This window comes from Lampris incognitus, chromosome 8, assembly GCF_029633865.1.
Source record: "Lampris incognitus isolate fLamInc1 chromosome 8, fLamInc1.hap2, whole genome shotgun sequence".
Lineage (NCBI taxonomy): Eukaryota > Metazoa > Chordata > Actinopteri > Lampriformes > Lampridae > Lampris > Lampris incognitus.
In genome coordinates this window covers 8,765,509-8,779,826 of record NC_079218.1, presented here as the reverse complement: position 1 = coordinate 8,779,826, position 14,318 = coordinate 8,765,509, and the positions used below count along the sequence as shown (strand labels likewise).

The window sequence follows — 14,318 nt, the reverse complement described above, 5'->3', positions numbered from 1 at the left end:
GGACACCGACCCCACGATGAAGCAGACGCCCCCTCTTTTCCACCGCCCTTCGGGTTAATGGCACCGTCACCTGTCTCAAGGAACGTTAGTGTGTGCAAAGAAATTATTATACTGTAAACTACTAATAATACACATTAGCCCCCTAACTAACTGGTCTGACCCTTTAGCCGAGCGGTTAGTGATGTCGCCTTGTAGTGCAGTACACTCCGTATCGAATCCCGCACCGGGCAAGAAAATAACCGGTTACAATAGATATTTAAATTCATTCCAAATGTATCTTCTGTTTATGAATATTGTGATCAAAGGAAATATCACAGTCAAAAGTATAGCGAGAATGGAATAGCAAATAATGATAATAATATTAATAATAATAATGTCCCCAACGTGTATTAGAATAAACCAAGGGGGAGTCTAACAAGACTAAACCACGTTTGTTTTTGTTTTTTGTCTTCTGAGCTCTCAAACTGTTTTTGAATACACGATGTGAGGAAATCCTCCCTGATTAAGAATATGTAGGCCTGCGGCTGCAGTTTAGAGGTGATTGTGGTGTTTTGACGCACCCCCACCCCCTACCACCCCTATCCCCACCCCACCCCCACTCCTCCGCTCAACGCCACCCCCATTGACGTTTTTGCAAACTCCTGCTGGTTTGAAACGCAAATCCGTTATACGCCAGTGAACATGAGAAACCCAGCCAGACTGTGAGGACTCCCCTGTTTATTGCATACGGTCCGTCACAGCCGTCGTTGTTATGTCCGCGCACATCGACAGTGCTGTGTTTGATTTGGCGCTGTTCTATTGTGCTGGGATCGATTGGTGATGCCTGCGGGCTCTGGGGCGTTTGAGTGGCTCTGGCCCTTTAGTCTAGCGGCCAGCGATGTCTCCCGAGGTGCGGGCGATACAGGTTCGCGTCCCGGCCGCGGCAGTTCCGCCCCGTTCCAGTCATGTTGCGGTGGACCGGAAGTGGGTCTTGGAAAATTAACAACGCGTACGCTGCAACTCTCCATGAGCGCTTATCACCCTGTTTACACTTGGTTTCAAAATGCGTTTCGGATGATCGGATCACAAGTGGACAACGACGCCGTTGACACCCGTGTCTACCGTGCGTCTCCAAATGCGTCCTGCTGACCGCTTGTGGTCAGATTTCGTTACTCCGAAGAAGAAGAAGAAGTACTGTCTACGTCACTTCCTCCACAAGGTCCAAGGGCCTGAGTCAAGCGCCGGATTTGCCGACTAGCTGCGGAGACAGTAGCTAATGTTTGGAGACGTTTCGTACATGTACGGACTATTCCAACTGTTGAGACTGACAAGAAGGAGATTAGGCGTCTCGTTTCACTTCCACTCCAACCACCTACGCGCTCCTCTCGCGCCACTTTTTTTTCCGAAAGTTGGCGCGCTGTCACCAAAACAACCACCGCGTCCCGTATTGATGACGTAGTTGGCGCGCTGTCACCAAAACAACCACCGCGTCCTGTATTGATGACGTAGTTGGCGCGCTGTCACCAAAACAACCACCGCGTCCTGTATTGATGACGTATTTGTGACGACATGCGGTCAAACGCGTCCGAGACCACCTCGGCGAGGGTTTTGAGTAACCGGTTCACAAAACGTTTTGGTGGTCGTTTACACTTGTATTTAGCGCCGTCCACTTGTGGTCCGATCGCAAACCCACCCGCATCAGATGCTGTGCCCAGACCTCCGGGCCGCCGGTCTCAACCCGTTTCTCGACTCCTTGCGGGCGTGTGTCGTGTTCAACATGTGTACTAGACCGACCAAGACGGGTCATTGTGCTCCTAAAACTGCATATATTTGCCTTAAAACGAGTTTTAGATCAATCGCACGAAAATTGTGTAACCGGTTGTTGTCTTGCCCGGTGCGGGGTCCGATACGGGAAGTACTGCACCACAAGGCGTCATCACTAACCGCTCGGCTAAAGGGTCTTATTAGTAGTTTACAATTGTTACGGTAAGATCTTTACCTAACACGACCGCTGACGGTCAACATGACCGTCTCGTAATTTGCTCGCGATCGTGCGCGTCATGTCAGTATTTATGACGTGTGTTGGTCGCATCGTTTCCTTCGCGAAGTTCGTTGCTCTGTCCTAGAAGCTCACTAGCGCCCTCCAGTGGAGAGAAACAGTCTAAACTTGATTTTTGATTATGTAAACTACTAATAATACACGTTAGCCCCTAGCTAACGGGTCTGACCCTTTAGTCGAGCGGTTAGTGACGTCGCCTTGTGGTGCAGTACGGGTCGTATCGAATCCCGCACCGGGCAAGAAAATAACCGGTTATAATTATTTCCAACGTGTCTTGTTACAGACGCACCGTGACTGCCACCGACGCGTTGCAGTATTTACAGGCGATGGACAGCGGCCATTTAAACTGTTTGAAAAATAGTATTAAAGGTTGTTTAAATTTTAATTTTGGTGTCAGTTAGTTTCATAACAGACATACTAACATATGTAATGCATTAATATCTAAACTGGTATTTATCTTGACAGAATATAGAGTTTAAAAACCGTGGCAGGTCGTTCTGGTACTTTTTAAGTCCTGCTCGTTGTTTGGGACTGTTTCAATATTTATTTTCAGTTCTTTTTTTATATTTCCATTTTAATAGGCCTTGTTATGTTTGTTAGATCAGCAATACGTGCTTTCCGTTTTGTTTTTCAGCTAATAGTTTCACTTTTTCAATTTTGCTATTCAAGTTCGACCATGTCTCTCTGAAGTTTCAATTGTTTAAAAACGGTATTATAGTTGTGAAAATGTCCATTTTAGTGTCAGTCGTTTCCCAACAGACATACTAACATATGTAATACATTAATATCTCGGTTGGGTATTTATCTTGACAGAATATGGAGCTTAAAACCCGGCCGTCATTTTGACCGCCCATGGTCGTTTGAGGTAGGAGTGAGATCCCGGTCGTTCTAGTGTTCTAAAAACCCAAGTCTGTGGCTGCACAGCGTTGCACCGTGTCCTGTGTTTCCTCTGCGTTCACCTTCCTCAAGGTCTGCCCCACACTGTCTCCCCCCACCCCCCGAGCGCATCTGCTCCTCTCCGGGATTACAGCGCAAATGTCTGTCTGCATGTCCCAGTACCGAGGGGGGGAGATTACAAGTGCACTGCACCCTCCAGGAGAGATTAGCCAATAGGGGCGCGGAGAGACGAGGATTAACCAATCGCAGTGCGGAGAGGGAGGGCAGAGGGATTAAAGCCGGTACAGAGCGGGATTAGGGCAGCGTTGAGTGCACAGAAATGCTTTGGAATATCTCCTGGTTACCCTTTTACTCCTTGTGGTGCAAGTAGATTTGTTTTTATATTCACAATGTGGTGTCAGGAGTTTAAATGGATTTAGAGGTAACGAGGCAGTGCAGCAGAGTGTCTTGTTGCATAAATTGGTGCTACATCACAAATCCAAGTGCAGTAGTGTTTTCTCCGCCCTAGCAACGAAACTTTGCCATGGGCACAATTTATGGATGTTAGACGGACATCTTCAGACTGTCACGTGGTCGAGGGATAAAATCCACATTGGCAAAATGTGGGTTTGAAGACAGTGTGTGTTGAAAATGACCACTGACGGATAGGTCTCGACAGTGTTTCCCTCGAGTAGATGGGGGTAGACAGGGCTGCCCTTTGTCTCAAGACTCTTTGTCTTGACTGTTGAGCCCCTCACCGAAGCAACTGGACAGGATCCTGATACAGAGGGTTTCAAAGTAGAGCAAATTCCTGATACAAACAATATAATTTTTTTTATGTTTTCTTTTTTGTTTTGATACCAATCTCATCCTTCGTTGACCTCTGCCCTACACACACACACACACTCACACTCACACACACACTCACACTCGTGGAAAAAAACATTATGACATATTTGTACACAGTCAAGTTTGCGTGGTTGTAAGCAGGTCATCCGGGGATTATCAAGTTGTGAGTGGAGTCGGGGAGCGGTGGAGTGGGTGAGGGGTGAGAGGTCACGGGGGGGAAAGAAGGGGGGAAACAGTGCACTGAGAGGAGGACGTTCGTTCTCCGTTACTTTTGTCGAATGAAGGCAAAGGAGGTTTTTATGGGAGAAGACAACGTTTCTACTTATTCATACGTCATCACTGTCGACGCCGTCGGGTATTTGTAGTATTCTGTCTCTTTTATTTATTTTTTTTGCATGGGTAGAATCTCAGCAGGGGGAAAAGCCAACTGAGAAACGGTAATGTAGAAGGCAGCGGAGGTAAGGGAAAGAAGAAGAGGAGGTAGAGACGCTGTCAGTAACTGGGCAACATGAAAGAGAAGATGATGAAGATGACCGAAAGGAAAAGGAGACAGAGTCTGAGATGGGTGGGTGTGTGTGTGTGTGAGAGAGAGAGACAGACAGACAGACAGAGACACGCACACAGATAGAGACAGAGACAGTGAGAGAGACAGGGAGAGAGGGAGAGAGAGAGAGAGAGAGAGAAAAAGAGAGAGTATGAGGGGCCGTGCAAACCATAATTCATTCTGGCCAGAGAGGGCCAGAATTAATTATGGCTTGCATGGCCCCTCATGATAGAGACAGAGACACGCTCAGATAGAGACAGAGAGCGAGAGACAGAGACATAGAGACAGTGAGAGAGACAGGGAGACACAGAGAGAGAGACAGAGACATAGAGACAGTGAGAGAGACAGGGAGACACACAGAGAGAGCGAGAGAGAGAGAGAGAGTATGGCCAGAATGAATTATGGCTTGTATAGCCCCTCATGATAGAGACAGAGACACGCTCAGATAGAGACAGAGAGAGAGAGAGAGAGAGACAGAGACAGAGAGAGAGTATGAGGGGCCGTGCAAGCCATAATTCATTCTGCCCAGAGAGGGCCTGAATGAATTATGGCTTGCACGGCCCCTCATGATAGAGACAAAGACACACTCAGATAGAGACAGAGACATAGAGACACAGAGAGAGAGACAGAGACATAGAGACAGAGCGAGAGGGACAGAGAGAGACAGAGGGGGGGATAGGAGAGTAATCCTAACTAATTCACTTAGGGCATTGCTGAAGGGAGGCTAAGAGGATTGGAGCACTCCCAGAATCAGAGAAGCTAAAATAACCAAGATGGACCAGTGAGAGCCACGACGGCCGTATGACGGACATGATGGAAACTTGGCAGTCGAGAAGGTCGTCAGGCTGCGTTGATAACCTGTCAATATCAGGCTGTGCACAACGATGCACGACTCAAAATCGGGCAATAACGTTCCCTGAACAGCCAGTCCCTTGCTTGCTAGCGTCAGGTGCAACGCCACACTGTCAGAGCCATTAACCCCAATAACTGTCAGCACACAAGCGTGTATATACAACATAGCTTTAATGTGTCACACAACATAACACACAGAGGATCTACTTTCTCCACCACACAGAGGGAGACGACGCTAGGCTAACACTGGATTTACACAGACGACACACGCTCAAAAGAAATCTAAATGCGACCGAACTGAAACAGCAAAGCGAAGATAAAGGATAATAATGAATAGATAAAGTGGGGATGGATGAGCGCCGACGGCTCTCTCTGCAGGAGGGAGCGGGTCAAGGGCCGCCAGAGCTGCTGGCCGGCAGGTCTTCTCTCCTTCCCCTCGACTCGGCGAGAGCGCGTCTTGAAACAAAGCGGGAGCCACCAACAAGAAACGAAAAAACAAATAGAAACCAAAACAGTTGAACTTCATGTGAGGCCGCATCAGACAGTGATGTTGACATGAAGGATGTCTTATGCCCCTTTTCCGCTACGTGGTACCGGCTCGGCTCGGCTCGGCTCCCCCTTTTTTCAAATGAAACTGGAGCGGGCGCCGGAATCAGCGCAGGCTTCTGATTGGTCAGAGAAAAACGCGTCACTGCGTCACTTTGCGTCACCGCGTCACCAGTGCGTGAGCGGGGCCGTCACCCGGCGCCATCTTAGAAGCGCATTTTGGACATTGAAAGAAAAAAACGAAGGGCCAAAAGTCCTCGCCGTGGTCTGTCGAGGAGGTGCAGGCCTCTCTTACGTCTGCCGTTGTTCTCTCTCTTTTTTTTTTTTTACGCCGTTGTTCTAACAACGGTCGCGTCGGAGATGACGTCACAGCAGCTTAATCAGGCGTCGCTGTGACGACCAGCCACGCTGAGGGGGGGCGCTGTTGCGGTGACGGGGAAAGGACACAGAAGCGAGTCGAGTCGAGCTGAGCCGGCGCCATGTAGCGGAAACGGGGCATTGGTGTCTTTCAGTGGGCAGGAACTCCACCGAAACTATGGACAGATGCTTCATTATGGTCTGAAGGTCCCATAAAGGCTTTGTGGCCTCACACACTGCTGCACAAGATGGAGAACGGACATGATCTGACATCAGCCAGCATCAAGTGAGAGTTGCTGGTCCCCTCAATCTCCACCCCCGTTCAACCGAAAAGCATATTCTACACGGGGGGGGGGGGCGTCTTTAGAAAAACAAGAGCTGACAAATAAGAACTTAAGAATAAAAGATGGTAAGTTCGCTGGCAAAATTCGTCTCATCCTAACATATGTGGGAGTCATCCTGACAGTTGAGACTCCTCATAGAGGGTTTGCAAACAACACGTTTCCTCCTCTATCTCTCTCTCTCTCTCCCTCTCTTCCTCTCTTTCTTTCTCTCTCTTCCTCTCTCGCTCTCTCTCTCTTCCCCTCTCTCTCTCTCTCTCTCTCTCTCTCTCTCTCTCTCTCTCTCTCTCTCTCTCTCTCTCTCTCTCTCTCTCTCTCTCTCTCTCTCTCTCTCTCTCCCTCTCTTCCTCTCTTTCTTTCTCTCTCTTCCTCTCTCGCTCTCTCTCTCTTCCCCCCTCTCTCTCTCTCTCTCTCTCTCTCTCTCTCTCGCTGGCTCTGTCTCTGTCTCTCTAGAGGACCTGGAACTTCCAGGAGTTCTGGTCTTTGTGGTCCAGACAGTCCATTGTGGTGAAACCCAGCTTCCAGGCCTGCTGGTCTTTGTAGTCCAGGCAGTCGACGGAGGTGAAGCCCAGGGAGGAGGCGGTGCCGTAGCCCTGGGAGGATAGTGAGGCTGGCGATTGGCTCAGGGAGCTCCCCATCGAGGGCACAGTGATGGGACTGAGAGCACCCCCGGTGCCGGACAGCTGTGTGTGCATGGGCGACAGGTAGGCGCTGCAGTCCAGGCCAGTGAAGTAGGAGGTGGTGCCGGCGTAGCCCTGGCTGTAGGCCGAGGGCTGGCCGTAGCTCATGGGGTAGGGCGAGGGCCGCTGCATGCAAGGAGCAGAGGAGGAGGCCAGGGGATCGGGAAGGGGAGAGATGGCCGGGCTCCAGATAGACACGGATGTGTTTCCGGTGCTGGAGCTTGGAGCCAAAGTGGGGCCGGACGGGGCAGGAGAGGGGCTGTAAGAGCCCGAAGGGTTGGCCACTGGGTCGGGGGCGCTGGGCTCCTGGGCCGGGGAGGCCTTCTTCTTGGGCGGACGGGGCTTGGACTGGCCACTGCTCTGCTGCTGCTGCTGACGACACTTGGCACGGCGGTTTTTGAACCATACCTGTACACACACGGCAAAACAACGACAAGTCTTAAACACAGACACCAGGCGAGCCAGTTTAGCTACCATGTGGTGCTCTCAATGATGGTGTTTGGCAGATGTTTGTCTGTGTTGTAATATGAGCGACGTTTTTAATGTTTTGTGTTCTGGGCATTGATAAAGCCGTCAGCACGTAATATAAGAAAGCTTAGTTACGAACTATTAACGTGCACTTGCAGTTATGGAATACTGGGAAAAATCATTTACAACGGACAAACAGAGAACAGATAAGGGATAGCGTGCAGCAGTTTCATTACTACGAAGAGGCGGGGTTGCTTGTGTGAAATCATCACGTAGAAGCACACAAGAGGCCACATTTAGCCCCGCCAAAGAAGATGACCCACATCGAGTCATCCCACACTTCATGTCATGCGTCATGGTGCAGGCCTAGTCTCTAGTGTGCTTGTACTCGGCGGCGGCCATCTTGGCGGCCACTCCTGCAGTACCTGAACACGTGACTCGGGCAGGTTTATCTTGAGGGCCACCTCCTCTCTCATGAAGATGTCCGGGTAGCGGGTCTTGGAGAAGAGAGCCTCCAGGATGTCCAGCTGTGTGCGGGTGAAGGTGGTGCGCTCCCTACGCTGCTTGCGGGGAGTGGCTGCAAATTCAAAAAGACGTACAGAGTTAGCGCGTTAGCAAGAAGATAGGTGACCTCAGAGCTGCGCGCTGCATATAACAACACACTAACTGCCGGGCTGGGAGAGTCTCGGTAGATGTTTCATCACACCCGTTCGGACGTCTCACCACACCAGCTGCTGGAGAGACCGAAGCTCCCAGGAAGCCAGTCGCTACCACTTGTTTTGGGCCTGCCCAAAAGTCAACACCTTTTGGCGTAAGAAGAGTTGGTGACTATATTTGGGACAGAAATGACTTTTAACTGGGACGACCTCCTCTTTGGTCCATCGCATGCGACACCTACAAACATTAACGCAAGTTGCTTATTTGGAATATTGAGGGGAGCTGCTGGGAAAAGCAATTACAAAGGAACGGCTTAAGCCAGACACCCCGGCCGAGTGTCGCGTTAACTCCGAGAGCGTACAAATGGACACGACAGGATCCATTTGTACGCTCTCGGGGTTAAATTAACACTCTCGGGGTTAAATCAACACTCAGTTTGGTATGATATCATTTACACCCTTTTTGTGATGGGATCACCTTCTCCATGAGGCTCGAGGAAACTAAAGTTGAGAAAATGTGGGAGAAGTGGAAAGTGTGTAATTCCCCCAAAACGTCCTTCTTTTGTTTAAGTGTCTTTACGCAAGTAGGGTTTTCGTACTTTTTCTTTTCTTTTATCTCAAATGCAGAAAGACCCCCCACGGTCTACTTTAGTGCTCTGTGATTACTCTGTGAGGTGCAGGAAAGGTGGATCGCTTTCTAAAAGTGTCTAACTAAAGATGAGTGTGTGAAAACCCTGTTACAATGGGATTCCGAATGACAAAGACAAGGGTACACTAACACACCTGACACGCCAACACACGGCGCACCTCAAGAGGAAGGAGGAACCCACCTGGGTGGGGGACCGCTATAGAGGAGTTCCCACTTTTCCCACTCAGACTCCGATATCTCTCTGTGCTTATCGATATTTCCGCTGCGCACACCTGCAAAACAGCCCTTCGGGAGCTATGACTTGGCTTACGTCGTCCAAACCGGCAGCACGTGGCTAATTTAGACTGACAGGATGTGCTCGCTGGGCCTATTTCGGGACCGGTGACCTCTCGGGCCCAGTTAAACGTCCCTATCGCTCACTGCTGTCCTCATGTCCCGTTTAGGGAGGAGTTTGCAGAACCTTGGGAGCGTGCAGGCCTGGAGCGGCGTACGCGTTCTGCAGCCCGGAGAAGAAATAAGCCTGAAACAACATGACTGCAGATGAATAACCAAACAACAATTGACCAGTTGTTGGATCACGTCCCTATCGCTTCACAACCATGTTAAACGGATCGTCGTTAGTTAGGCGGCCTCTAACGGCCACCTCCGTCCTGAGTTATTCCACACCGTGTGCAAGTCAAGTCAGTTTTATTTGTGCAGCCCAGTATCACAAAATACAAAATGTGCCTCGGTGGGCTTAACAGTAACACAACATCCTGTCCTCAGACCCTCTCATCGGATAAGGAGCAACTCCCTAAAAAAAAAACCCCTTTTAACAGGGAGGGAGACAGGAATGAAGCTCAGGGAGCGCAGCAGAGGAGGGATCTCTCCCCCAAGACGCACACAATTCACACTGAAAGAGGACAACACAATTATCACGGAATTGTAAAACGCATGACGAATACGAGCAGCGTCCAGACGCCACCGGGACAGTCCAGGACCCGAACCGTGTAAAAAAACCCAAAACAAAACAAACCCCCCAGGATAACAAAAATGATAGGGAATTATAAGATATAGGATGAGGGGGGAGGCCAAGCAGCGTCCGGGTGGCGACCATCGTCATCATCATCATCATTTGTCAGTCGAGGGAGAGCAGTCATCCCTCTATATTATGGAGCTAATCGTTATCCAGACGGGAACACAAGACATCCACAACAGACCGTTTCGGCAACATTGTAGCTTGGTTCGAGCGCAGCGTTACGCACGGTCGGCGCGCCGAGTGCCGGCGCGCCGTGCGCCAACACGGGACAGGCGGATAAAGGTTCAAACGCGCGAACCGACCCCAAAAATAAGTGAAGTTATCGTTTATACTCACATGGGTACGCTACCGTGGTGTGTAGTAGGTCCATTCCTGGCCCGGGCAGATTTAACCCGTTCATGGCGTAATGGGGTTGCTTTATGTAGGACATCATCCTTACGCAGGCTTTTTAAAGTCCTGTCTAACCCTGACTGTGTGTGTGTGTCTCTCTCTCTCTCTCTCTCTCTCCCTCTCTCTCTCTCGCGCTCGCTCGCTCTCTCTCTCGCGCTCGCTCGCTCTCTGTCTCGTCTGCCGGGACGCGCACGCGGCCGGAGCCCCTTTACGCGCGGTTCCACCTGCTGCGTAAAAAAAAGGAAAAAGGCGCGCCTGTCTGCCGATATCTCAATAAAAGTGGCTTATCTGTCTCTAAGTCTGGCCCAGGTCTCGCTCGCCGTCGCCTCTGGTCGTTTTTACCAACGCGTTCGCCGCACTGAACATTCGAGCCGTCGTGCCCGAGTTGAGCTGAAGAAGTGGGTGGCGTGGCCGCGCGCTGGGTTCCTCCGCTGCTCCGTCCGGCGCGCCTGGCACAGCATGGAGAGCCTCTGCCGAGACTGCTCCGCTCAGTTTCTTTAACGCCGGACGCGGCTAATTAGAAGGGGGAGGGGGGGGGGCAAGTGGCTCCAGAAAACCACTCCCACCACCCACACACACACACACACACACACACACACACACATGCATGCACACTAACACACGCATGCATGCACACACACATGCATGCACACTAGCACGCACACACACATGCATGCACACACACACACACAGACACACACACACACACAGACACACACACACACACACTCATGCGTTTGCACACCTGTACGCAAACTGGAGGTGAGCGGAGCTGACAGGTTACACTCAGCAAGGGACCACATACACCAGGCTAACAAGAAAAGTATATTTTCCGTCAGGCTCTAAACTGCACAAGTTCATTATGGGGGATATGGGGGGGAGGGGAGGGGGAGCCCAAACCTGTTTAAATTAGGAAATAATATTGCTGAAACACGAAAATGAAAACTGTCCAAGGAAACGTACAAAGTATTATGAGATAAACTAGGGAAAGCCACGTGGCCGTGGCCGCCCATCAAATCAGCATGTGTACGATTTCAAAAATGTCTCGCTTTTTTTATCGCTATGTTAAATTTAAGCAGCACGGCACACCATTATTAACAACTGCTTCTTATTTGGTGAACGTCACGGTCCCTGTGCAGGTAATAGCTACCGGGCTGTAGCCTGAAATAAAGGGGACCGGGCCCCGGTGTGTGCACCGACTCCAGTATATACTGTTATTATAAACTGTTGTTATTCTGCCTTTCTTCCATACGTTCTGAGTCTTCCACAGAGGACCGTGTGTATATATATATATATATATGTGTGTGTGTGTGTGTGTGTGTGGAGGCTCATACTTTGACAAATGACTGGCAGATTACTATAACCTCCCAAGTACACACTGTGTAGACACACAAACCCGCACCCAAACACACAAAACCGACAAAGCTCATTTGATTTATCATAATATGCTTTATCTGAAAAGTAAGTATCTAATCTCCAGATAAAAGGGGGAAGACAGAGCAATCCCTTCAGTCCGGTGGTGGAGAGGGACGGCGGGACGGGGCAGGCGGACGGGCCGGCGGTGGCGTGCAGACGGGACCGGCGAGGGACAAGAAAGTCGGCCGAATTCTGAGAAGGGTCTTTTCTGCAGAGCTGAGGGAGGAAACGAGAGGGGGGGGACCGGAGTGGACCGGTTCAGAGCAGCGAGACTTGCGCTGCGTCCGTGCAGGACCTCCTCAGCTGACAGAGCACCTCCTCTTCCACCAGCCTGCAGGGGTCTGCACAGGAAGGGCGACCTCACACCAACTTGGACCGGACTCAGGATCTTACAAGACCCACCAAACAGTTTCTGGACTGGAGCTGTCCAACTGCTGAGAGAGACGTGTGTGTGTGTGTGTGTGTGTGTGTGTGTGTGTGTGTGTGTCTGTGTCTGTGTCTGTGTGTGTGTGTGTGTGCTTAATTTCCATGACATCTTACCATTATTTATTGTAAGTGAGTAGATTTAAACAGTATTTGAACACCATTTATGCCTCTTTTATTATAGAGACTTTCAAAGATGAGGTGGTTTTTGTGGTGTTGTGTTGACCCTTAGCCAAAAAGAGTTCATGTTGGGGTTTGGGCTTTGCACCGGGTGATGACGACTTTTTTGTTGTTGTTTTTGTTCTTTTTATTTTAGATGTGTGATGATGAGCAGCGGGGACACGCGATCAGACGTATCGTCGTCTGACGAAGAGCGCGCAGACACGGAAACCCGCGTTTCTGCAGATGATGGCAATATCTGCACCACGCTGGCCCACGGCGAGGCGGATAGTCCCCGGAGCCAATGGGGGAGTAGGAAAGAGGACTGAGCCTTCGTAATCCCCGGCCGACCTCCCAACCCCCCTCCCCCCCGCCTCGGCTGCACAGAAGAGAGACATGGAACAAACATCTACAGCGAGACAAGTGAGAGCTTTTATGGCCAAACCGCATGCAAGCCATGGTTGAAACGGGCAGATTTAGGCCTGGAAAAATACACACGCACAACATGGGGGAGAGAGAGAGGGAGGGAGGGAGGGAGGGAGGGAGGGAGGAACATAGAGGTGGACAAAGGAGAAGACACACGGGGCGATCAGGTGGAAATCAGGTGAACGGAAAATAGGTATGGTGTATGGGTACAGGGCAACAACGGCAGAAGGAGGGTGGGGGGGGGAGGAAGGACAGGGTGGGGTGTGGGGGATGGAGGAGGAGGAGAAGCAGGTGAAGGGGCAGAGGGTGGAGGAGGGTCCAGCCCTCGTCCCCACTGACACACTGCTACAGTTAATCCAGATTAGAGTGTCTAAAACAGGTCGGCTAAATCTGCAGGCCAGCCAGCAATACAGAGGCTGCTGTCAGTCCCAATCACTCACCAGACACACACACACACACACGCACAAACATGCGCGTGCACGGACACACGCACGGCAATAATCTCCTCTAAGCAAACCAGGTGCCCCACCAGCAGTTCGACGCAACCCCCAACAGCACACCACACGTCCCTCCCGGTCCGAGATGTCTAAACCGGGTGGTTTAAAGGAGTTAAAAGAGTGGCGCTCCATGTTGTCTGAGAGGAAACGCATCACAAGCCCTCACCGTGCCACGCTGCAGTCACTCAGTTACGCCAAGCACAACATACACCGGTCAAAATGAGCTTTTTCTCCCCCTTGTGCGACGATTATATTCGCCTCCTCTTCATCGGCTAGCCTTTGTGTCGTCCACACATGGTGTGTACCGGGGAGAATCTGGCGTTGCGGTACCTATCACGATACAGGGGTCGCGATATATCGCGATACTGTAAGAAAGGCGATATATCGCGGTTTCGTAGGCCCGTGTTCTTTGTGCTTACGCTACTTCCTGTCTCAGTTTACGTTGTTGCGTTGGAGTGGAAGAGTCAAACTCTGCTATCTAGCGGTCGTGGGGTTACACACAACACAAACTGTTTGTCGCGAACCTTGGCATGTAACCGATCAAGAATCGATACAGCGGGTTTGAGAATCGATACAGTGGGTTTGAGCATCAATACAGCGGGTTTGAGAACCGATACAGTGGGTTTGAGAATCGATACAGTGGGTTCGAAACAGCGGGTTTGAGAATCGGTACAGCGGGTTCGAGAATCGGTACAGCGGGGTTCGAGAATCGGTACAGCGGGGTTCGAGAATCGGTACAGCGGGGTTTGAGAATCGGTACAGCGGGTGTGAGCATCGATACAGTGGGGTTGAGCATCAACACAGCGGGGGGCGAGAATCGAAACAGCGGGCTTGATAACCGATACAGCGGGTTCGAGAATCGATACAGCGGGGGGGCGAGAATCGGTACAGCGGGTTCGGCGGTCGATTCAGTGGGCTTGAGCATCGATATAGCGGTTTTGAGAACCGATACAGCGGGTTTGAGAATCGATGCAGCGGGTTTGAGATCGGTACAGCGGGTTCGAGCATCAATACAGTGAGTTCGAGAATCGATACAGTGGGTTCGAGAAACGGTATAGTGGGTTCGATAATACATACAGCGAGGTTTGAGAATCGATACAGCGGGTTTGAGAATCGATACAGTGGGTTTGAGA

General features: G+C 50.7%; 1 protein-coding gene across 1 annotated transcript; it reads right to left on the bottom strand.

The window, feature by feature from the left end:
• Positions 1–6,852: 6,852 nt before the first annotated feature.
• On the bottom strand, positions 6,853–10,307 carry crx (cone-rod homeobox). The gene is made up of 3 exons (XM_056284776.1): positions 10,211–10,307; positions 7,977–8,128; positions 6,853–7,491 (listed from the first exon to the last, which is right to left on the bottom strand). The coding sequence occupies exons 1-3, from the start codon at positions 10,305–10,307 to the stop codon at positions 6,853–6,855; spliced, it is 888 nt and encodes a 295-aa protein (XP_056140751.1).
• Between the last annotated feature and the right edge of the window lie 4,011 nt (positions 10,308–14,318).